Below are 25812 nucleotides of genomic sequence, written 5' to 3' on the forward strand. Positions count from 1 at the left end.
TTTTCCTGATGAAGATGAATAATGTATCACCACTCCCATTCCAGGTTGGTATTATATTACCCTTGGCCCCAAATTCATGACCCTAGATGACTGAGGAACTCCTACTTGCTGCTAATTTGCTTTGAGGTGTACTAGCAAGATTGGTTACTCGGAGGACTTGTGTACATCTGTGTTGCAGTTCACTTCTACCTTTTTCCCCTATGTGCACCCAGGCTGCAATCTAGAGCTGCAGTTCTGATGCCCGCTCCTTTTCCAAACGAGATTACACCTCTAGTTTACTAGTCAAGATTCTCGCTGTAGTTATCTAATTACTACTCTGGATATTCTTGCTGTGAACAAGACCTTAGAGATTGTGTCCACCTGGCTTGTTAGATTGGTCAGTTTCCACCAGTCTAACTCTTGTTCCACTCTCTAGATGCAAATCACTGTGAAAGCCATTTTGAAATTAAAGATGGAGACAGATACAGCCCTAGCAAAACTGGGCATGACCTGACTTCTAATGCCTCTGGAGTTGTCCCTTGTCTCACATCGGTGTTCATTTCAAGCTAACAACTGCTCCATCCCCAGCTGATAATACTGTAGATATCAGTAAAAAGTGTCCAAGTTCCAAATCTCAAGTGGGGATAATCTATAATAGGACTTACCTCATGATAGTGACAGATGCTTTTGGTGTCAACATTTATTAGCTGTTAAATATTCTGTAGATCACTTTGTCCCTGATCATAGAAATAGACAGATCTGGATTTTATATTTATCCCAGCTTCCTGAAGAAGGTCAAGGCATTGAAAACAGGAGTGGCTTCTCTGGGGCTAATTCAAGACCCCATTAGTCTTCCTCTGGGAACTTCCTGGGAACCACAACTCTAGATTCTTTGGTGCATCCATAATATGGGATAGATTTCATATAATCACCAGTCCTTTTAATGTTTCCAGTTTTTTTCTTTCATCCCTGTTCTAATGGTTCCTTGAAAAAAAAAAAAAAACTTTGGTGCACAAATTTGTGAATGGGAAGAAGGAATCTGGGAGAAAAGTGAAAGTGAAGTTCAGAAGCTTGTTTAGAGAACCAGATGTCTCTTAACTTAGCAAAGTGGGCTACATTGCCAGCAAGTGCATAGATAAAGTCCGTCTTCTACCCTATCTCTTCTTTGGTTCCTGCCAATCATGCTTGGCCACGCTGCTGCCCTGATCCTTAACACATACTAAGGCTGTGTGTGGCCTCCCTTGCAGGCAGAAAAATTGTGGCTATGGAAGAATGGCCTCTGCCAGGAGTTTTTCTGAGAAGCAATTCCAGGAGGCTTGTGCAGAACTTCAGAATCCCAGGCTATCAGGCTGGAATTGGCAGGTGGAATCCAGGGGCTTTACCGTCTACCGGAAGCTAAACAGGGTAGGCGTTGGCCTACTGCAGGCCGCTAGGGTGGCAGCACACAGGGGATACTGGAAAGCTGCAGCCTGTCTGGGCCCTAGACACCTTCTGGAGCCAGGAGGGACAAGCACTTGGGTGGTGCCTCCAGCTGGCTTTGCCACTTTTGGGTCGTAGTGGGTGGAGAGGACAATTGAATTTATTCTCATATCTGAGGCCTGCCTGACAAGGGCAAGTGGTTTGTAAGAGAGGTTAATGGTAAACTTAACATGTGTGGGTGCCTGATTCTCAGCCCCATGCACTTGCCTGCAAAAGATATGGAACCACTCTGTTTGGCTGATGCCTGTGGTGTTTGCATGGCATAGCATATCTTAGGTTTAAATACAGGTAGAGAAGAGACTTGGAGAAGGAAATGGCAGCCCACTCCAGTGTTCTTGCTTGGAGAATCCCAGGGATGGGGGAGCCTGGTGGTCTTCCGTCTATGGGGTTGCACAGAGTTGGACATGACTGAAGCAACTTAGCAGCAGCAGCAGAGAAGAGACTGAACTTTTCAGAGAATGGGTGTGCAGGGCAATGTGCATGAAGAAATCCAATGACTTTCTAACTAGCTTTTTGGCCTTCCCCCACTCTATCCCTTCCATCCTACATTGTAGAGCTCAGTCAAGCACCTGAGAGAGAGGCTGTGATCAATCGATCCCCTGCCTGTGGCACTGTTGATTATAGAATTATTGATACTAGTAGTGACTATAACAGCTAATGTATTGTATGCTTTCTTAGGTTCCAGGCATTGTTCAAATGCTTTGCAGACATTGACTTATTCAATCCTCAAATCAATCCCAATATAAAGTACTAGGATTGTCACCTTTCTACTTATATGGAAATGAATATGTGAAACAGTTAAATTGATTTCTCAAGACTGACTTGGCTGTCTAACTCCAGACTTGTGCCATAAAGGTGCTCTTTCATTGACTCTGAAACAGGGCAATTGCTGTCAGGTGGGCTATGCATGTGGAACTAGGTGCTATATCTCCCATGACTAACCCATCTCCCTCTGCCCTCTAGTCAACACTGACCATTCCCCCCACCTCCCCCAGAAGGGTTTTTGCTCCTTTATTTTTGTGGCTTTCATCCCCTGAACTGAGACAGAGTGTCTGGCTTTGTACTGTGTATTGTTTCCATTGTGTATTGATATGTAGCAAGGCCCACCTCTCTCTTGGGGGGAGGATGGGTATTCAGAATGGTTCCTATCCCTATCAACTATAATATAAGTCTTATTTCCACCTGTCCTGGGCATGAGAGCAGTCGTGGTACATTGATGCAAGCTACAGGTCTTTCCAGAGAACTTCCAGATGTTGGAGGCCATATGGTCCTATAAGTGTGCCCTTGAGCTTTAGCAGCTAGGTTGGAGGGCCACTGTACCATGCCACCTTGATTTCCGTTTGTGTTAAATATCAACAGGCCCTGTTGTATCAGGTGCAAGCCCTTTCCTACAACCTTAGTCCACATCTAGTATTATATGCTACCTGACCCATTTGCTAGAGCCTCATTTTCTTTCCAAGTAAAGTCTATCCTTCACTTTCCTCCTGGAAGAGAATTCCCTCTAATCTCCAGTTAGTAAGTCTTGCCTTCCAAATACCACTCCAAACCAAAAGTGAATTCAGCTTGTCCCATACTGTCTCTAGGCCTGCACTTATCTCCTCTAAAGGCCTTTGCCCTTTTCTGTCTTCTAGATCTGTGTGGTTTCACCTACCATGTATGTTGTTAACATTATGTCATTTTTCCACAGCCATGCACTTCCCTGCTTGCAGCCATTTTACCTATGCATGTAGGTATGTCTTTTGGTCTCCAGGTCCTTGATTGGAGATCAAACAGAAGAGCCTTGCCCCCTCTGGCAATCTTTACCTTGATTAACATACCAGACTATTATCTATAAAATTCCAAATCAGGTTTTTGCAATCTTTGCCTTCTTTATAAATTCCTCCAATAGCGTACTCAGAGTAGACTTGTTTAAAGTTTACTAATATTGGGGGACAAGCAGAGGGTCTCAATGATCCACCCAACTTAAAAAAAAATTATTTATTTTTTATTGACAGATAATTGCTTTGCAGAATTTTGTTGTTTTTTGTCAAACATGAATCAAACCTCAACATGAATCAGCCATAGGTATACATATATATTCCCTCCCTTATGAAACTCTCTCCCATCTCCCTCACTGTCCCATCCCTCTGGGTTGATACAGAGCCCCTGTTTGTTTCCTGAGCCTTACAGCAAATTCCCATTGGCTATCTACTTTGTATATGACAATGAAAGTTTCCATGTTACTCTTTGCATACATCTCGCCCCCTCCTCCCCTCTCCCCAGGTCTGTAAGTCTATTCTCTATATCTGTTTCTCCACTGTTACCCTGTAAATAAATTATTTGGTACTGTTATTCTAGATTCCGTAAATATGCATTAGAATATGGTATTTATCTATCTCTTTCTGACTCACTTCACTCTGTATAAGAGGTTCTAGGCTCATCCATCTCATTAGAACTGATTCAAATGTGTTCCTTTTCATGGCTGAGTAGGATTCCGTTGTGTATATGTACCACACCTCCTTTGTCTATTCATCTGTTGATGGGCATCTAGATTGCTACCATGTTCTAGCTACTGTAAATAGTGCTGCAATGAACAATGGGATACATGTGTCTCTTTCAATTTTGGTTTCCTCAGGGTGTATGCCTAGGGGTGGGATTGCTGAGTCATGTGGTACTTTGATTCCTAGTTTCTTAAGGAATCTCCATCCTGTCTGCAATAGTGGCTGTATCAATGTACATTCCTACCAACAGTGCAAAAGCATTCCCTTTTCTCCACAACCTCTGCAGCGTTTGTTGTTTGTACTTTTTAATGATGGCCATTCTGACCGGTGTGAGTGATATCTCATTGTAGTTTTTATTTGCATTTCTTTAATAATGAGTGATGCTGAGCACCTTTTCATGTGTTTGTTATCCATCTGTATGTCTTTGGAGAAATGTCTATTTAGGTCTTTTTCCCACTTTTTGATTGGGTTGTTTGTTTTTCTGGTATTGAGTTGTATGAGCTGCTTGTATATTTTAAAAATTAATCCTTTGTCAGTTGTTTCATTTGCTATCATTTTCTCCCATCCTGAGGGTTGTCTTTTCATCTTGCTTATAGTTTCCTTTCCTGTGTAAAAGAGTTTAAGCTTAATCAGGTTCCACTTGTTTTCGTTTTTCTTATTTATATTAGGAGGTGAGTCATAGAGGATCTTGCTTTGATTGAGTGTCCTGCCTATATTTCCCTCTAAGAGTTTTATAGTTTCTGGTCTTACATTTAGATCTTTAATCTGTTTTGAGTTTATCTTTATTATGGTGTTAGGAAGTGCTCTGATTTCATTCTTTTACATGTAGCTGTCCAGTTTTCCCAGCACCATTTATTGAAGAGGTTATCTTTGCCCCATTGTATATTCTTGCCTCTTTTGCCAAAAACAAGGTACCCATAGGCACATGGGTTTATTTCCGGGCTTTCTATCTTGTTCCATTGGTCTATATTTCTGTTTTTGTGCCAGTACCATACTGTCTTGATGACTGTAGATTTGCAGAATAATCTGAAGTCAGGACAGTTGATTCCTCCAGCTCCATTCTTCTTTCTCAAGACTTCCTTGACTATTCAGGGTCTTTTGTGTTTCCATATGAACTGTGAAATTTTTTTGTTCTAGTTCTGTGAAAAATGCCATTGGTCATTTGATAGAGATCATATTAAAAACACAACAACCTAAATCCTATGGGATGCAGAAAAAGCAGTCCTAAGAGGGAAGTTTATAGCAATATAACCCTACTTTAATAAATAAGAAAAAAAATGAATAGACAACCTAAATTTACACCTAAAACAACTGGAAGAAGAAAAAGAAGAAGAAGAAGAAGAACAACAACAACAACAACAAAACCCAAAATAAGTAGAAGGAAAGAAATCATAGGGATCTGTGCAGAAATAAATGAAAAAGAAATGAGAGAAACAATAGTAAAGATTAATAAAAGTAAAAGCTGGTTCTTTGGGAAGATAAACAAAATTGACAAAACTTTAGCCAGACTCATCAAGAAAAAGAGAGAAGAATCAAATCAACAAAATTAGAAATGAAAAGGAGAGATGACAACAGACAATGCAAAAATACAAAGGATTATAAGAGACTATTATGAATAACTATGTGGCAATAAAACAGATAACCTGGAAGCGATGGACAGATTCTTAGAAAAGTTCAATCTTCCAAGACCAAACCAGGACGAAATAGAAATTATGAACAACCCAATTACAAGCACTGAAATTGAAGCTGTGATCAAAAATCTCCCAAAAACAAAAGCCCAGGACCAGGTGGCTTCACAGGAGAATTCTATCAAACATTTAGAGAGGGACTAATGCCTGTCCTTCTAAAACTCTTTCAAAAAATTGCAGAGGAAGGAACACTTCCAAACTCATTCTATGAGATCACCATCACCCTGCTACCAAAACCAGACAAAGACAACACAAAAAAGAAAACTACAGGCCAATATCACTAATGAACATAGATGCAAAAATCCTCTACAAAATTTTAGCAAAGAGAATTCAGCAACACATCAAAAATTTCATACACCATGATCAAATTGTGTTTACTCCAGGAATGCAAGGATTCTTCAATATATGCAAATTAATCAATGTGATACACCATGTTAACAAATTGAAAGATATAAACCATATGATCATCTCAATAGATGCAGAAAAACCCTTTGACAAAATTCAGCACCCATTTATGAGTAAAACTTCAAAATATGGGCATAGAAGGAACCTACTTCAACATAGTAAAGGCCATACATGTTAAGCCTACAGCAAACATTATTCTCAATGATGAAAAACTGAACGCATTCCCTCTAAGATCAGGAACAGGACAAGTGTCTCCACTGTTGCCACTATTATTCAGCATACATCTGAAAGTTCTAGCTAAAACAAGTAGAGAAGAAAAAGAAATAAAAGGAATCTAGACTGGAAAAGAAGAAGTAAAGCTCTCAATGTTTGCAGATGACATGATACTGCATGTAGAAAACCCTAAAGATAGTATCAGAAAATTACTAGAGCTATTCAGTGAATTTAGCAAAATTGCAAGATACAAAATCAATACACAGAAATCACTTGCATTTCTATATACTAACAATGAAAAATCAGAAATAGAAATAATGGAATCAGTTCCATTCACCATTGCAACAAAAAGAATTAAATATCTAGAAATAAACTTACCTAAAGAGACAAAAAGTGGAGAGTGAAAAAGTTGGCCCAAAGCTCAACATTCAAAAAATGAAGATCATGGCATCCGGTCCCATCACTTCATGGGAAATAGATGGGGAAACAGTGGAAACAGTGTCAGACTTTATTTTGGGGGCCTCCAAAATCACTGCAGATGGTGATTGCAGCCATGACATTAAAAGACACTTACTCCTTGGAAGAAAAGTTATGACCAACCTAGATAGCATATTCAAAAGCAGAGACATTACTTTGCCGACTAAGGTCCATCTAGTCAAGGCTATGGTTTTTCCAGTAGTCATGTATGGATGTGAGAGTTGGACTGTGAAGAAGGCCGAGTGCCAAAGAATTGATGCTTTTGAACTGTGGTGTTGGAGGAGACTCTTGAGAGTCCCTTGGACTGCAAGGAGATCCAACCAGTCCATTCTGAAGGAGATCAACCCTGTGATTTCTTTGGAAGGAATGATGCTAAAGCTGAAACTCCAGTACTTTGGCCACCTCATGCGAAGAGTTGACTCATTGGAAAAGACTCTGATGCTGGGAGGGATTGGGGGCAGGAGAAGAAGGGGGCGACAGAGAATGAGATGGCTGGATGGCATCACTGACTTGATGGATGTGAGTCTGAGTGAATGCTGGGAGTTGGTGATGGACAGGGAGGCCTGGCATGCTGCAGTTCATGGGGTCACAAAGAGTCGGACACGACTGAGCTACTGAACTGAACTGAAATGAAGGAGACAAAAGAACTACACACAGAAAATGATAAGACACTGATGAAAGAAATCAAAGATGACATAAAGAGATGGAGAGATATTCCACTTTCCTGGGTAGGAAGAATCAATATTGTGAAAACGACTATACCACCTGACGTTTGAAAGTCTACATTAGCATCTTTACTTCCAACCATCAATAACCACATCAATCATCTTATTTCTTAATAATCATCAAAAGATTTCCTGCTGTAATGAGTCCCTTGATTTTACTGTCTCTCCCCATTTTTGTTAATGTAAGACCTATAAGGGGAGGCTGAGACAGGTAATCCAAGAAGGCTTGTTGGATTGCTGGAGTTTGCTGCAGTAGGCTACCCTTGTCATCAAAGTTCTTGCCAAATGTTTGCTGAGTAAGGCGGATAGTCAATGGATGAATGTCCTGATCATGATAAAGGCAGTTCATCATGGCTTACATACAAATCATATCATCTGCTTCATCAGGGGTTTATTATTTGGAATTTGTAGGTTGAGAAGAATCAGAGAGTCTCCCTTCTCAGACTTTTCAGTGGCCTTTATCCAGTAGAACTAAGCTGGGTATTCCCTAGGGAATAATCTGCTATGAGTTGGGATCATGTATAGCTATGTACAATTAGCTAAGAAGCCACAAGGAGATGTGACCATGAGCTAAATGATGCTGTAAGAAAGCTACTTTTACATGAATTAAAGAGACTAAAATAAGTGTAGAGGCATTTGAAAGGGTTTGCAATGTAACAAAAATATATATATTTTAAAGTAAAACCGATTGTGGTTTAAGTAGATACAAATAATACAGAACCTTATTCTTGGACAAATAGCTGCTTTGATACACAATATTTTGATAATATTTTAAATTTCTCTTTCTATTGAATCAGAGAATTTTAGACTTAGAAAATCTTAGAAACCATTCTGTCCAATACCATCACATTTTCTTTTCACTTTTCTTTTACTTTCTTTTCTTTTTTCAGCTTCCCTGTTCTCACCTTTCCTTTTTTTTTCCTCTCCATGTTGTAATGGTAATAACTTGCCATTATCAATGGTAATAACTTTACATGGTGTTTTAATATACAAAATGCTATTGCATATGTTTTCACTTATCCCTCTTAATAATTCTAGAAGATAGACAGATATAGGCTTCTTTTCCTACTTTACAGATGGTATTAGACCCAGGGTTGTTAAGTGAGCCATTTAAGACCTCATAACTAGTAACCAGATATGAACCAGTCTACTTTGATAAACTCAGTACCGAAATATAAAGCTTTCTTCAATTCGGAAGTATCTTCTCTTTCCCCAAACTAAGCAAAACTAATGCGAAGCTGCTACATGCTATTCCAAGTGGTACTGGGGGAAGAACAAGGGTTAGAGTCACATAGTCATTTCTGCTGCACCACACTTTCACTCTCTCATGAATTTATTCAGGATGTGGTGGTGTTTTAGTTGCTAAGTCGTGTCTGACTCTTGAGACCCCATGGACTGTAGCCTGCCAGGATTCTCTGTCCATGGGATTTTCCAGGCAAGAATACTGGAGTGGGTTGCCATTTACTCAGGAGATACTCATCAAATGCCTCCTATGTAGTCTGCCTTGGCAGGCACTGCCTGAGAGCAGGAAGTCAGAGCTGCTGTTTCAATGAATGAACAATAAAGCATATTTGATGATGAGAATAAACTCATAGCAATGAAAGACTCAATTTCTAGATAGGTTGATAAGAAGTCTGGGGTCCTTGAGGAGGAGAGAGGGTCGGGGGCTCTCGAAGAGGGGATAGGGGTCTGGAATTCAAAGGAAGAGAAAAGGGCAAACTTTTTCTTTCTTCTTCTACATTCCTTAGTCTTAGTCACATAAAACATATTTCTTTAAGCCCAGAGGTGATGATACACAGCAAAACAACTCAGCTTAGCTCTGTACTAAAGATTATATAACAACAATGTATAGTGTTTAGGACAGTTCCCCTTCGTGAAAACCTTGTGACTAATTCTGTTATCTTAAAATTTATATTATGGGAGTGAGTTTGGTAGTTCAGTTCAGTTTAGTCACTCAGTCATATTTGACTCTTTGTGACCCCATGGATTGCAGCACACCCCTATTATTTGAAAAAGTTATGGTTGAAATGATACATTATAAGGTGCCCTGGCTATGGCTGTGTCTAGTCCAGCTGCTTATTAATTAACTAATAATATGTTGGGAGAGGTCGGTGACTCTTTGAAGGCAGGATAACACACTTTGATCTCTGTCATCACATCACTGGCTTCAAGTCCAGGTTCTGTTGCAACTAATGAACTTCAAGTCAGGTTCCTTAGTTGTGTGACATTGGGTGAGTTTCATAATATAATTAAAAGCCTTACAGATTTATTAAGTCCTATAAATTCTTTTTCATTTAAAGTGTACAATTCAACGATTTTTAGTAAATTTATGGGGTTATGCAACATTCACAAGAGTTTAAGTTTGGAACATTTGTGTAATCTCCAAAGAAATGTCTTGCTCATTTGCAGTCCCTTGCTGTTCCCATTTCCAATTCCAGACAAACACCAAGCTACTTCTTATCTCTACAGAATTAACTTTTCTGGGAATTTCTCAGAACTTCTTTAAACCTCTTTTTTGTTGTCTGTAATTAAGTTTACTAATGGTCTATACCTCATGTTTTCATTGTGTACATTAAGTGGAGTGAACCCTGTCAGGCACTTAACCCAGGGTAAGGTATTCAGTAAGGATGCAGTAAACATTAACTATCAGTGTTATTTTATCTATTTCTCTGCAGTCCTTCAGGATTAAATTTGCCATGTGTTTTTTGGAGAGATATCAAATGTTGAATCAGATTTAGTCAGCTGTCTTTCTTCTTAATTGTCATGGTCCACACTTCCCAATAGCAGCTGCAGCTTTGACACCTGCCATTAGGAGTGATTTTCCTTAATGAAAAATGTTTACTTTTCATACCTTCTGAGCCTGTTACATGCCATAGAAAGTCGGTGCTGGATAGCTGCCACAGTGGTAGATTTGAGAGGCTTCCTGGCCCATGGAGAATGGAAATGAGCTCTTCTAGGAGAGGCAAAGGAAATTCAGTGTACACTCAAGTACATACTGACAGGATTAGAGAGATGTGATTTATCAAGGCTATCTTGTAGTTAGTTATGTAAATGCAGATAAACACCATAATTGAAGAAAATGAGTGATGCCTTTCTCGAGGTCAGGGTGTAGGAACAGTGGGGATTACTCCTCTGTAGAAATTACTCCCATGCAGGAATTGCAAATGTCAAATGCATGCTTTATGACATTTGGACATTTCTCATATATAAACATATTACCTCTTACATAATTTATTCTTCTTAGGATAAATAAATGTACTATAGGCAGCAGTGTTTCTCTAAGTATTTTAATAGAGTATTTATATTTAAAGTATTTAACAGTATATTTTAAAGTCAAATAAAAAAAACTTTCACTTAGTAAGAGGACTTTCATTCAAAACGATTATTTGCCAAGAGTTTGGGGATTATCATAGTAGGGAGAGTGCTTTGACCATCAACTTCAGAGTATCTCAGGAGTGAGGCAGAAAAGTCTTTTTTAAGTCAGCAAGGTTGAAGCCACATGTGGGGAGTGAAATGAGGTGATATAACTGGAAAATGTAACAGAGACTTTCTTACCCTAGAGCCAACCTATTCTCAGTGGTGGCTGGATGTGATGCTGCTCAGACCGAGGCTGGGCCAAGTTTAGGGTTCTGGAGGGAGGACAGACACTTTAGTTCAGTTAACAAGCGTTTTGACCCTACTGGTCAGTAGAGTAGGCAGTTTAGCTGATCACTAATGGGACATGGAAAGGGAATGTAGAAGCATTGTGTCTGGCCTTGTGACAAGTGAACAAGGGGTGTGTATATGACTCTCATCCAAATCATGAGGGAAAGGTGACTTTTTAGTGGTAAACTGTTTTTTTTTTTTTTTTTTTAAATACAAAGGGTGAGTAAGAGTTTCTTAACTACTGTTTTCCAGGATCACAGAACTGAAGTAAAATTAATCACCAGTAATATCCACTTGCAATAATTAGAATTGCTTATTGGTGCAAGTAAAATAAAACTGAATTAAAAATGACAATCAAAGAGAGGTTTGTTTTTCTAGCTAACAAGTAGTTTAAAGGTCAGCAGTTTCTGATTCGGATCAGCTTATCAATGTGGCTGGGAAAACTCTTTAAATCGTTTTAGTCCCCATCCTTTTTTCTCTTGTCACAAAATAGCTTCTGCAGTTGTAGATATCATGTGTATATTCAAAACAGAAAGGAAGTGCCATATAGCCACTTCTACCTGCGTAGGAAACCAGAAAATTTATTAACTATGCATAGGACCATAAGGTTTCTTTCTAAGAAAGATAGTATGTGCTCTAACAAATATTTTATTTCTTCTATTAATTGTATTATACATTTTATAGTCACTGACTCTCTACTATTGAAAAATTATCTAGATATATGAAGTATAGCAAATGAAATACCCTATAAATGGAATATAGAAAGCCATGCAATATGTTTTACTTTAAATTAAGAAAAAATGAACCATTCTTAGGACTGGTTTGCTGGAGGAGCTTTAGGAAAAGCCAAGAACATCTTGAGTAAACTTGTTTGAAGTCATTGAAGTGTTAATATAGTTGACAAGTATAGCAACCAGTTTGAAAGAGTTTATATAATTTGAAAGAGACTTACACATCAATACTAAAAACATTGCCCAAATAAACTGATTTATTGTCTTTTCTTTGGTACAAACAATGGTACTCAATCTTGATGATATGCTCCTTTGATACTGGTGACTGTATAGAGGAAACAACTATCTTAAAGATTTATGAAATGTATAAAGACACTTCAAATATTAATGTCCTCTACTCTAAAATTTATCTCTAATAAAACTTATCGCTTTCAAAATGAAAAAAATATAATTATGGACCAGGCTTATATGGAATAATTATTTCACAATATTCACATTTGTAAAATTGTTTGGAAACAGAAATAACTAATGAAAATAAATTAGGCATGATCTTTCTATAGCTTTAAAATTATATTCTTTAAAATAAGAACAGTCAGTCAGTTCAGTCACTCAGTCATATCCAACTCTTTGTGACCCCATGGATAGCAGCATGCCAGGCCTCCCTGTCCATCACCAACTCCTGGAGCTTGCTCAAATTCATGCCCATTGAGTCAGTGATGCCATCCAACTATCTCATCTTCTGTTGTCCCCTTCTCCTCCTGCCTTCAATTTTTCCCAGCATCAAGGTCTATTCTAATAAGTCAGTTCTTCATATCAGGTGGCCAAAGTATTGGAGTTTCAGCTTTAGCATAAGTCCCTCCAATGAATATTCAGGGCTGATTTCCTTTAGGATTAAGTGGTTTGATCTTGTTGCAGTCCAAGGGCCTCTCAAGAGTCTTCTCCAACACCAGAGTTCAAAAGCATCAATTCTTTGGCACTCAGCCTTCTCTATAGTCCAGTTCTCACACCCGTACATAACTACTGGAAAAAGCATAACTTTGTCTATATGGACCTTTGTCGGCAAAGTAATGTCTCTGCTTTTTAATATGCTATCCCGGTTGGTCATAGCTTTTCTTCAATGGAGTGAGCATCTTTTAATTTCCTGGCTGCAGTGATTTTGGAGGCTAAGAAAATAAAGTCTGTCACTGTTTCTATTGTTTCCCCATCTATTTGCAATGAAGTGATAGGACCAGATGCCATGATCTTTGTTGATGACTGAGTGACTTTCACTTTCAAAATAAGAACACCACCCATTTATAACATGTTACTTTCATTATGTAACATGTGTTACAAAGAATTACTTATTTACTTAAAAGAAATATGTATTATTCCAAAAAAGCAGAATACACATTCTTTTCAAGTGCACAGGGAACATTCTCTACAACTGACCACATGCTAGAGCACAAAACAAGCCCCCACAAATTTAAGAGTTATAGAAATTATTTCAAGCATCATTTCTGACCACAATGACATGAAACTAGAAATCAATCCCTGAAAAACGAAAAAGGGAAGAAACAATTACATGGAGACTAAACAGCATGCTACTAAAAAGTGTTTAAATTATAAAATCAAAGAAGAAACTAAAAAATACTTCAAGGAAAATGACAATGAAAACAGAACTATACAAACACTATGGAATGTGGCAAAATAGTTCTCAGAGAAAAAGCTCGTATTGATACAGGCCTTCTTTAAGAAATAAGAAATCTCAAGTGAATAATCAAACTCACCATCTAAAATAATTAGAAAAAGAAGAACAAACAAAACTTCAAGGAAGCTTAAGGAAGGAGTTAATAGAGAAGAAATCAATAGAGATAAAAATAATGGAAAAATCAATAAAACCAAGACCTGGTTCTTTGAAAGGATAAAAAAATTTTATAAACCTCTGGCCAGGCTCATGAAGAAGAAAAGAAAGAAGACCAAATAAACAAAATAAAAGTGAAAGAGGAAAAACAACTGATACTGAAGAAATATATATATGTATATATATGACTATGAACAATTATATGCCAACAAATTTGACAAATTAGAAGAAACTGACAACTTTCTAGAAGCGTACAGCTCACCAAAACTGAATCCAGTAGAAATAGATTGCTTGAACAGACCAATCACTAGAAGTGAAACAGAATCTTTAATCAGAAAAAAAAAAATCTGTACAAATAAAAGTCCAAGACCAGATGGCTTCACAGGCAAATTCTACCAAACACACAAAGAAGAATTTAGACTGGTCATTCTGATACTCATCTTAAAGTTTGAAGGGAAAGGAACATGCCCAAAGGCATTCTATAGGGCCACCGTCACCCTGCTACTAAAACAAAACAAAGACACTACCAAAAAAGAAAATTACAGACCAATATCTTTTGATGAATATACATGCAGTAATGCTCAATAAAATATTTATAAATTGAATTGAACAACATATAAAAAAATCATGCACCATGACCAAGTGGGATTCATCCTAGGGCCACAAGGCTGGCACAACATATAGAAATAAATCTGATATACCACATCAACAGAAGAAAAGACAAAACCACATAATAATTTTAATAGATGCAAAACAAGAGTTTGATAAAATTTCACATCAATTCATGATAAAAACCCTTATGAAAGTGAATATAGAGGGAACAAGTCCCAATATAATAAAAGATATTTATGACAAACCTACAGCCAACATAAAAATCAATGGTGAAAAGTTGAAAGCCTTCCCAATAAAATAGGGAACAAAACAAGGATGCCTACTCTCACCACTTCTCTTCAACATATTATTGAAGACATGTGTGTTAGCCATAGCAATCAGACAAGAAAAGTGAATAAAATGTAATTCAGAATGGTAGGGAAAAGATAAAATTGTCATTATACGCATGTGACGTAATACCCCATATACAAAACACTAAAGACTTCACAGCAAAATGTTAGAACTTGCAAATGAATTCAGCAAAGTAGCAGGATATAAGATGAACATACAGAAATCAGTTGCATTTCTTTATGCTAGCAGTCATATATCAGAAAGGGGATTTTTTAAAAAAAAGCTTTAAATTATGAAGCAGAAAAGTAAAATATCTAGGAATAAACATGACCAAGGAGTTGAAAGACTTACATACTGATAAATATAAAACATTAATAGAGGAAATTAAATAGGATTAAAAAAATAGAAAGATATCCTATGCTCTTGGATTGGAAGAATTTTGTTAAAGTGGCCATACTACCCAAAGCAATATACAGATTTAATGCAATGCTTATCAACATATTTATGATAGTTTTCCCAGAACTATAACAAATAATTCTAAAATTCATATGGAAACATAAAAGACAAAGAATTGCCAAAACAATTCTGAGGACAGAGAACAAAGCAGGAGGCATAACCTTCAGACAATACTACATAGCTACAGTAATTAAATCATTCAGGTCAATGGAACAGAATAGACAGCTCATCAATAAAACCACATACCTATGGACAATTAATCTTTGGTAAAGGAAACAAAAATATGCAATGGGAAAAATGCAATCTTTTTAGCAAGCCAGTGTTAGGAATGTTGGACAGCCACATGTAAATCAAGGAAGTTAGAATATATCCTCACACTATACACAAAAATAAACTCAAAATACCTTAAAACTTAAATATAAGACAAGACAGCATAAAATTCCTAGAAGAAGAAAAACATTCTCTGATTTAAAATATACAATGTTTTCTTAGTTCAGTTTTCCAAGGCAATGGAAATAAAAGCAAAAATAAACAATTGGAAACTAATGAAACTTACAGGATTTTTCACAGCTAAGGAAACCATAAACAAAACAGAAAGATGAAATATGGACTTGGAGAAAATATTTGCAAATGATACCACTGACATGACTTAACTTCTGAAATAATGAAAACCAAACCAAAACCAAAAACCAAACAACCCAACCAAAAAAAGAGCAGAAGACCTAAATAGACATTTCTCCAAAGAACATATATACAGATGGCCAATAGGAACATGAAAAGATGCTCATCGTCACTAATTATTAGAGAAATGAAAATCCAAACAACACTGGTACCACCTTACATCAGTCATAATGGACATCATTAAAAATCTACAAATAATAAATCCTAAAGAGAGTGTGGAGAAGAAGGAACCTCTTAACAGGGTTGGTGGCAATGTAATTTGATGCAGTCATGGAAAAAATTATGGAGGATGTCAAAAAACTAAAAATAGATTTGCCATATGATCCAGCAATCCCACTCCTGGGCATATAATCAGAAAAACTATAATTCAAAAAGATAAATGCATCTGTATGTTCATAGCAGCACTGTTTACAATAGTCAAGACATGGAAACAACCCAAATGTCCACCGACAGATGAATGGATAAAGAAGATGTGGTGTGTATATGTAAGTGTATATATATAATCATCACTGGGCCATTATAAATAATGAAATAATGCCCTTTGCAGCAACAAGAATGGACCTAGAGATGATTATACTGAGTGAAGTTCAGGTCAGAAAGAGAAAGACAAATACCATATATTACCAGTTATATATAGACTCTAAAGTAGGACACAAATGAGCATGTTTATGAAACAAAAACTGACTAAGAGATATAGAGAACAGATTTGTGGTTGCCTGGGGGAGATGGAGAGAGGGTGTGAAGCATTGGGAGTTTGGGGCTCGCAGATGCAAACTTTTACATATAAGATGGGTAAACAACAAAATCCTACCGTATAGCCCAGGAACTACATTCAATATCCTGTGATACATTAAAACATAATGGAAAAGACTATAGAAAAGAAGGTATGTATATCTATAACTGAGTCACTTTACTAAACAGAATTTAATACAACATTGTAAATCAACTGTACTTCAATAAAAAGTTTTCAAAAGAGAAGCAATATATCATATATTGCAATTAGATATTTGTGGACTTTAGCATTACATGTTATTTAAATTTTCTTCAGATTTTATAATTTTTCTTAATGAATATGAATTAGTTTTATAGTTGTAAAAATTCACTTTATTGTTTCAAAGACAAAATGAAGTTGTGAATATGTCCTCTTTCAAAGGAAATGAGTCTTTGACGCAAGAATTTGGATGAGGCTTCTAAATACCTGTAAAGAACATTTTGCTGATGGACAAGGAAAGATGTCATCCCACAATTTGTCCTCTGGTGTTCTGGCATTTCTCAGTCCTGCCATGAAGGGAGTTTTTAAAGAAAGTTGTCATAATAGTTCATTCTTGGGTATTCACATAAATCACACTGTTTTGTTTTTCTCTTCCTTAAGGACTTTTTCTTTTCTGTAATATGACAGGACTGAAGTCACTAAGGGTTAAAATTATCAATACATTCAGGAGGGATGGGAACTAGTTCCAGGAAGCAGTCTGTCTTCATTTATCCAGATAACCAAAGCTGATTCATGTGACGTTGGGGAGATCATAATCTCTATACCTAGCTATCTTTCTTGCTCACTGTGTATAGAAAATGGGGCCACACTATTCTTGAACAGAAGCTAATTCTTTGTCTTCCCAAGCTAACTAAAATGTGTGTGGGTGTAGATGTGTGCTGGGTATAAAGCCTCATCCTCTTCCCATCTGTGAAGCTGATGGGAGGAGACAGAAGGAGAAGGAGGACTTTTCTCTTGAATCCTGTTCTTCCTGTGGGGCATCCATAGCACAGCACACATGGAGGTCAGACCTACCAGTTTCTCATTTGCTGATTGAAAAGTCTTGGTATAATGCCACATACTCTTAGAGCTGAAACATCCTTATGAATTCAGTTTCAACTTTACTTTCCATTTTTTGCCAGGTACTTTCATAGACATCTGAGATTCCTAAACTGAGAATTATTGTTATGCCACCTAAGTCAGGAGACCCTTGAAGCCTCAGGATCTCTAGAAAGATTTTCACGTTTACACCTTGACTTCACATATGTTCTTGGAACAGTGTTCAAGAATGTAGGTTCATTCATCTTTGGTTAGCCATTAGGATTGCGTTAGCATCTGGAAGTATAGGTACATTTAAAAGGTTCATCTTTGTTTCTTTTGTTTGTTTGTTTTTGTATCGGAATTAAGTCATTAGTTTGATCTTAACACAGAACCCTTTGCTAAGAGGTTCAGGAATTGTACAATAAACCTTTTGGCAGGGGTGTCAGGAATTAGCTGCCATTGTACAGAGAGTGAAGTGTATCCCCTCCAGCCTACATCCTCACAGAATATGGCTTGAAAACAAAGAAAATCTCTTGTACTTAGAAATTTAGAAATAATCTTTTTTTTCTGAATAAAAAGGACCAGTATGGTTTGAAGCTGGCGTTTCTTCCCCCATTTTGTTCTTTTTTTTAATCTTTAAAAAAATTTTAAATTGGAGGATAATTGCTTTACAATGTTGTGTTGGTTTCTGCAATACAACACCATGAATCAGCCGTGCATACATATATCCCCTCCCTCTTATACATCTCCTCCATTATTCCCCCACTTCATCCCATCCCTCTAGGTTGTCACAGAGCACTAGGCTGAGCTCCCTGTGTTATACAACAGCTTCCACTAGCTTTCTATTCCACATATGTTAATATATATGTTTCAGTGCTGCTCTCCCAATTTGTGCCACCCTCTCCTTCTTCTGTTCTATCCACAAATCTGTTCTCTATCTACATGTATACCTTTTTCATTCTTAAAAAATTTATTTCTTTAATATGCAAGATTTTTATAGAAAAAAAAAAAGCAGTTGCTGAAAAATTCCATCTTGGAATTGGTAAAACAATAATGTTTTGGGTTTCATTATGGCCCATGGTTATCTAAAATAGTCTGAACTCTGCCTATGTGACATTTCCACATGAGTGTTTAATAAGCGCTTCGAACTCAACATGCTCAAAATAGAACTTTTGGTCAGCCCTCAGATCACCACCTCTGCAAGCTTTCTCTCTCTCAGAAAATGAATCTCCCATCTACCTGGTTGTTTAAGCAAATGTTACAAGATTTGTTCTAGCTATCTCTGTCTCTACAGCCAACCTGTCAGCAATTTCTGTTGACATTACTTCCAAAATGTTTCCCCAAATTACTGACTTTTCCCCATCACTATTGTTACTGCTCTGGCCAATCATCAACCTCTCTTCTCTGGATCATTGTACTGGTCTTCTAACCCATATCCTTACTCATTTATGCTCTATTTTCTACCAAGAAGCAAGAACTATTAAAAAAATAAATTCCCTATTTTAAGTTATTGACTGGCTTTCCATAGCTACTAGAATAAAATCTTTTTGCCCATTGCCTTGGTTCACAAAGCCCTCTGGATCCAGCCCCCACTACTTCTCTGAGAGCAGCTCCTATCACTTTCCCCCATCACAGTTCTGTGGTCTCCCTGACTTTCTGTTCTTTGAGTAAGACAATCAATCCATCAGCCTGTGGGCCTTCTCTCTACCAGGAATGGGCTTTTCTCATCTTCCCATGGCCAGCTCCTTCTAATACTCAGAGCAAACTCTTCTGATAAATTCCTCATAGAGACATTCCCTGAACACCTGGTGATATGCAACAAACCACCAGCCCCCCAAAACTAGACACCATTTATCACATAACCTTCTTTTATCCTACTTAAATTACCTGGATAGCTATCACCAGCACCTGTGGCAAAGAACAAATAGAACTATGACAGCAAGATCAGCAAGATCTTCACCTGTTTTTTCACCATTGCATTTCCAAGACTGCAGAGGAGATGCCCAGTAGTGAGATGGCACAAGCAACTATTTTTCATATGCTGTGTAATAGCAACTTGGGAATCAATAGGCTGTTTCTATCTGTTCTTATTTTACAGCCAACTGGACTTTATGAGTATAAGCTCATTGGTACTCTGAGAGCTCCACCAGATCTACTTGCAGATAACTTTACAAATTTAGGCTATATAAAACGGCGGATCCCACAAGTTACAGGTGAGTGACATGTATTCCTTTAAAAAAAGCAATTAGAAGGTAGGATCTATTGCTATTTTCTCTAACCAGCAGAGATCAATAGGTTTACTTTCTGTTATACTATGTTTCATTTTAAATTTTGGCTTAAATATCTGAGGTGCTATGCTGAAATATGCCTTCAATATTTCTAGGACTTCCTTTTTATACTTTAATAGATTCATTGTCCTGTTGCTCCTGTTTGAACTTACTACAAGTTTGTTGTCATCTCATACATATACATATATATATATATATACACACACACATATACATATACATATACATATACATACACACACACACACACACACATATACCTGGAAGAGCATGGAAGGCTTCTTGGAGGAAGTGGTGTCTGAGCTTTGTTTAACAAATTGAATCAAAGTTTTATAAATAGCAAGCATATATATACATGGTGAGGTGAAAAGTGAAGTGTGAGTGGTTTAAGGACATTTGGCCCAGGGAACAGTATGAGTAAAATGAGGAAGTCATGAAACAACATGAATTTTTTTTTTTAATCTGTGAGCAGTTGGATGCTTTTGGATTTGTTGGGGTAGCAGAATCTGGAATTAGCCTGGGAGGAGAGCCCAGAGACCCAAGGGTCTAGGCTGGTCACCTGGCTACACTTCTTATTTTTCCCAGAAATGATGGAGAATTATGAGTGGCATTAGATAGGGAATATTTCTGGCACTTAGAGTAGAGAGTGACCTCTACTGTTCCAGGCACAGTGGAACAGATACAGCTAGCTCAGGGGCCAGAAACCCTGACAGGCACTTGCTGTGGTAAGGAATCCTAGTTGTAAGGAAGAAAAGCTAACAAATTGCAGTGTAATGAAAGGAAAAAGTGTGTATTGGTTCAGGACATAGAAAATCCATGGTTGTCTGGCTTCCACGATAGCTACACATAATAGTTCATTTCTCCAGCTTGACTCTGTTTCCTTCTGTATTGACCAAATTCTAAGGCAGATTCTATGTCATGCAGAGAGGCCACAAGAAGATGCAGGCTTACATTTTAACCAGGTACACAACTCCCGAGGAACAGGAACTTTCCTACTGATGGCATCCAGAGTCTCAGGATTGGCTCTTCTCGCCTCAGCCTGGATCATATATTATTTCCTTTGGCATGTTTGTCATGGTTTAGGGCCACAAACTGTTTTCAAATACTCTTACTTTATGGGTAATGGTGGTGCCATATAGTCGAGGGAGAAGCCGGATGTTCTCTGTCCATCTCCCTACCAGTTGTGATTCAGTCATGTGCTGTAGCCATTTACAGGGCCTCTGATATGTGGTACTTGCTATCAACAGTCCACACTATGGAGGATGGTCCAGAGGCTGCAGTACTTTGACTTTTCTGGAATAATCCTGGGGTTCTTAACCTAACTCTGGTCCTCCCAGATCTTCTATAAGCTACCTGAGAACCTTTTGGGCCTAAACTTGCTAGAGTGGCAAGCCAGGATTCTGTCCACATATGCCTTCCCTGAACTAATCACTGTGACCATGTTCTGCTGATTTTCCCAGCCTTGAAATTAACACTGAGTCAGTCTGGGAATACCAGACAACCTGACCTGCTGCTTGAGAAATCTGTATGCAGGTCAGGAAGCAACAGTTAGAACTGAACATGGAACAACAGACTGCTTCCAAATTGGGAAAGGAGTATGTCAAGGCTGTATATTGTCGCCTTGCTTATTTAACTTATATGCAGAGTACATCATGAGAAACCCTGGGCTGGATGAAGCACAAGCTGGAATCAAGATCGCTGGGAGAAATATCAATAACCTAAGATATGCAGATGACACCACTCTTATGGCAGAAAGTGAAGAACTAAAGACCCTCTTGATAAAAGTGAAAGAGGAGAGTGAAAAAGTTGGCTTAAAGCTCAACATTCAGAAAACTAGGATCATGGCATCTGGCCCCATCACTTCATGGAAAATAGATTGGGGAACAGCGGAAACAGGGGCTGATTTTATTTTGGGAGGCTCCAAAATCACTGCAGTTGGTGACTGCAGCCATGAAATTAAAAGACACTTACTTCTTGGAAAGAAAGTTATGGCCAACCTAGACAGAATATTAAAAAGCAGAGCCATTACTTTGCCAACAAAAGTCTGCATAGTCAGAGCTATGGTTTTTCCAGTAGTCATGTATGGATGTCAGAGTTGGACTATAAAGAAAGCTGAACGCTGAAGAATTGATGCTTTTGAACTGTGGTGTTGGAGAAGACTCTTGAGAGTCCCTTGGACTGCAAGGAGATCCAACTAGTCTATCCTAAAGGAGATCAGTCCTGGGTGTTCCTTGGAAGGATTGATGTTGAAGCTGAAACTCCAATAATTTGGCCACCTGATGGGAAGAGCTGACTTATTTGAAAAGATCCTGATGCTGGGAAAGATTGAAGGCGGGAGGAGAAGGCGAGGACAGAGGATGAGATGGTTGGATGGCATCACCGACTCAATGGACATGAGTTTGAGTAAACCCCGGGAGTTGATGATGGACAGGGAGGCTTGTTGTGCTGTGGTCCATAGGGTCTCAGAGTCGGACATGACTGAGTGACTGAACTGAACTGAGCAGTCCTGCTTAAACCACATAGTGGAGAAGGAGGCAAAAGGTGATGCCCTGAAGGAGAATGAGAGTCTGGTGCAAGAAGGGGAGAGTCATAGCTGAGCAGGCAAAAGCAACAGATGTCTACTCACTCCCTTCCTTTCAAGGTCATCTTCAACCTCTTGTAGTAATGGACTGATAAATTCTTTACTCCATGGTCTGCTTCTAATAGGTTTTCTTTCTTTCAAAAGCTGAATTAGATAATACATTTCTGTGCTGTCAGCACCTTCTCAAGGGATTTTCTTGTTCCCGTCAGAAACTTAGGCTTGGCTCCTTCTCTAAATGGTTAGTTGGAATCTTCCCACACAGCTTGAGCACAGAGGGTGTGCACTTCATAGTGTCGCTTTGCTCTCTTTCTCCAAGAGCTGATGCTATTTGCACACAGTAGCATGGTGGATATTAAGGAGATTTGGTCCCTGTAACTGTGACATAAAGCAACATGGGAGAGAGGCAAAAATCTTACAGTTAACATAGTTTAGCCACTTTCTAGCTTTTTGGGAAGAACAGTAACCTCTCTGGAAACTTCATTTCTAAACTGGGTTGCTCAGTTCCAGGACACCTGTAATATGTCACAAAATTGAAGATGAGAAGAAAGGTCACAACAGAAAAATTATTGGCACTGTAGTGACACCTGATGATTACCAAGATTTTAGAACTTCAAAATTTATTTTTGGATGCCCAATTTTGTTTCACTGCATTCTGTCTTAGAATGCTATTTGTGCTATACAATGAACAAGTTTTGTTGGGTTCTTTTATTTTTACTGTGTCTTTCTATCTACCAGACACTGTCCCTGGACAACAAGATTTCAGTTGTTCTAAATACCTGACTTTCTCTAAAATTCAATGCCTCGTGAGTTAGTGGTTTATCACCCTACAAGGTTGTCATATCAAATCTTCTTGTTAATTGAAGCCAAAGGGACTGCCAGATGCAATAACGTCTTTTGTGTTGTTGTTTTTTTGTTTTGCTTTGTCTAATAGAAGCCTATGAAACAGAATGCAATGGAGAAACAGTGATCTACATGAAAATGGTGTTCCCTTTTTTACTGTCCAACAGAGATGTATCCTTTTTGAACACATACTATTATTCAGCTTTCTAAGTGTTTTTGTTCCCCATGGCCATGACCCAATGGCAGTATATCCAGAAGGTGTGGACAACATTGTCTTTGTCTCCTGCATAAGCGTCTACTAAAGCTGCTACTTCTTGTGTAGCTTTCAGACATCTCAGTGTGATTTCTGGGTCTGATGACATGGAGCATCTATAATTGTGGGAAGGCAGCTCATACTTTCCTGAGAATTTACCTAGAAAATCCTTGTACCACAGATTTGGGGGCCTGAAAACAACTTTTCTTTAAGAGTATTCAATACACTCCCTCAGTCTGTAGAGGAGGAAGCTGGGACCCAGAGAGTTAAGATGACTGAGGCGCACAGTCAGGTGGTTAGCAGCCGACTCGGGGATGGAACTCAGGCCCCGCATTTCCAGCTCTCTCCACCACCCCTCCTCCCCCAGCATTGGCTCTGGGCCTCGTGTGTGTGTGTGTGTGTTTCCTGTTCAGTTTTTTTAAATTGAATTACCTTCCCTGTAATAGTGCCATAGACATAGTGGCTGGTCTGTGAATCTTTATTGAGATGAAATGATTATATTACTCTTGGTGAACCTGAACCAGAACCATTGAGGACATTTGCCTACTAATATTTGTATATCTACATATCTTTCTGTGGTCACCAGGTGTAAATAAGCTTGCCTGGCCATCCTCTGTGCCCAGAGGTCAATGATTAGGGCTTAAGGGGAGGACAGAGAGCAATGACCCCATTGTTTCCTGAGTGAGAGTCTGCTCCAGTCTTTCTCCAATGCCCCCACCAAGACTGTCTACAGGCAGTGTTACTCTGTTTTCTTACACAGTGAAAGTGAAAGTGAAGTCACTCAGTCATGTCCGACTCCTTGCGACCTCACGGCCTGTAGCGCGCCAGGCTCCTCTGTCCATGGGATTCTCCAGGCAAGAATACTGGAGTGGTTTGCCATTTCCTTCTCCAGGGATCTTCCCAACCCAGGGATCGAACCCGGGTCTCCTGCATTGCAGGCAGATGCTTTATCCTCTGAGCCACCAGGGAAGTGAAGTGAAGCTGAATCTCAGAAAAATTAAGTTACCCAGGATAACAGCTGATAAATGACCAATCCTCTGAGATCTAATTGCTTTATTGGAGAAAGGAGGAGTGGGTTTCCCTCATAATTAGAGCAGCAAGGAATCATTGACAGGTAGGCAATGCATGCTCTTGAGCTTCCCAGGTGGCTCAGTGGTGAAGAATCTGCCTGCCAGTACAAGATATGCAGAAGCTGTGGGTTTGAGCCCTGGCTCAGGAAGATTCCCTGGAGGAGGACCTGGCAACCCACTCCAGTATTCTTGCCTGAGAAATCCTATGGACAGAAGAACCTGTCAGGCTACAGTCCATGGGGTCACAAAGAGTCAGACACCAGCTGGGAACTGAGTAAATACACCAAACCTGCTATGAAAAGAGAACACCAGGTGGGAGGCGACAGGGCTCTGCAGGGAAGTTAGGCAGACCAAGCAGGAAGTGAACTGACAGTTTAAGGGAGCAAACACCAAGTGGAGGCAACAAAATAATTGTCTTTTGTTTCTGACTGGTGGGCTTTCCTTTTATCCATCTGAGAGGTTTGATGGTCTTGCCTTGACTGGCAGTGTAGTGCGTCTATGTGCAGCAGTGGCGAGAACTGGACTTCAGAGGGCGGAAGATTCAGGTGGTCCTGGCCAAGGGCACCTCAGTGCCACAGTTTCCAGAGAGGTCAGGATTCATCCGGGTGAGGCAGTGCCAGGTGAAGCTGGCCATGGAGAGTGATGGCAGTAACCGGAGCAAAGGTAAAAAGAAGGCAGCTGTCGGTGTGCTGGTGCACCCTGTGAAGGCTGTGGTGACTGTGAGGCTCAGAAAATGCATGATGCGTTTTCCCTGAGGTCAGAGAACGTGGCATGGGCTCCAAGGAAACAGAGGAGATTCAGTTCACCCCTGAAGTTTGGCTACAATGCAACGTGGATGTTTAAATCTGATCAATCTATTTTTTACTTACTTTTGCATTGTCCGAATGAAATCAGAACATCGAAGTGAAACAAAAGGGTTAGGAATTCACTTCAGGCTGCCCTTGTACTGCACATTCTGGCTGGAGGTGAGCAGGAAGGCTAATGGGATCATCTCTGAGGAGGTACCTCTCACTCAGCAAAACTAAAGGACTCAGGACCTGTCTGCCTTGAGTTCCATACTCAGGAGAGAATCTGGGAGGGGTTCATGTGGCCACCTGCTGGACTGGAATGGGTGTGGCCTTGAGACTGCAGTAAAATCTGAACAGTTGTTCTGATGTGTGTTAGATCTGCCACCTTGGATGCATTACCCCCTATCAACTTTTATAATTAAGATAATTGAGAGGAATAACGAAGTGAGATATATATCC

General features: G+C 38.9%; 1 protein-coding gene across 1 annotated transcript in view; it reads left to right on the forward strand.

The window, feature by feature from the left end:
- Positions 1-1173: 1173 nt before the first annotated feature.
- LOC138447135 (phosphatidylcholine transfer protein-like) overlaps positions 1174-25812 on the forward strand; it is a 28891-nt gene continuing 4252 nt past the window's right edge. The window contains exons 1-4 of the mRNA XM_069602534.1: positions 1174-1383; positions 19632-19746; positions 23334-23413; positions 25057-25228. Coding sequence (XP_069458635.1) covers positions 1252-1383; positions 19632-19746; positions 23334-23413; positions 25057-25228 — 499 coding nt within the window. The 5' untranslated portion in view covers positions 1174-1251. The remainder of the gene's footprint in view (positions 1384-19631; positions 19747-23333; positions 23414-25056; positions 25229-25812) is intronic.

This window comes from Ovis canadensis, chromosome 11 (assembly GCF_042477335.2).
Source record: "Ovis canadensis isolate MfBH-ARS-UI-01 breed Bighorn chromosome 11, ARS-UI_OviCan_v2, whole genome shotgun sequence".
Classification (NCBI taxonomy): domain Eukaryota; kingdom Metazoa; phylum Chordata; class Mammalia; order Artiodactyla; family Bovidae; genus Ovis; species Ovis canadensis.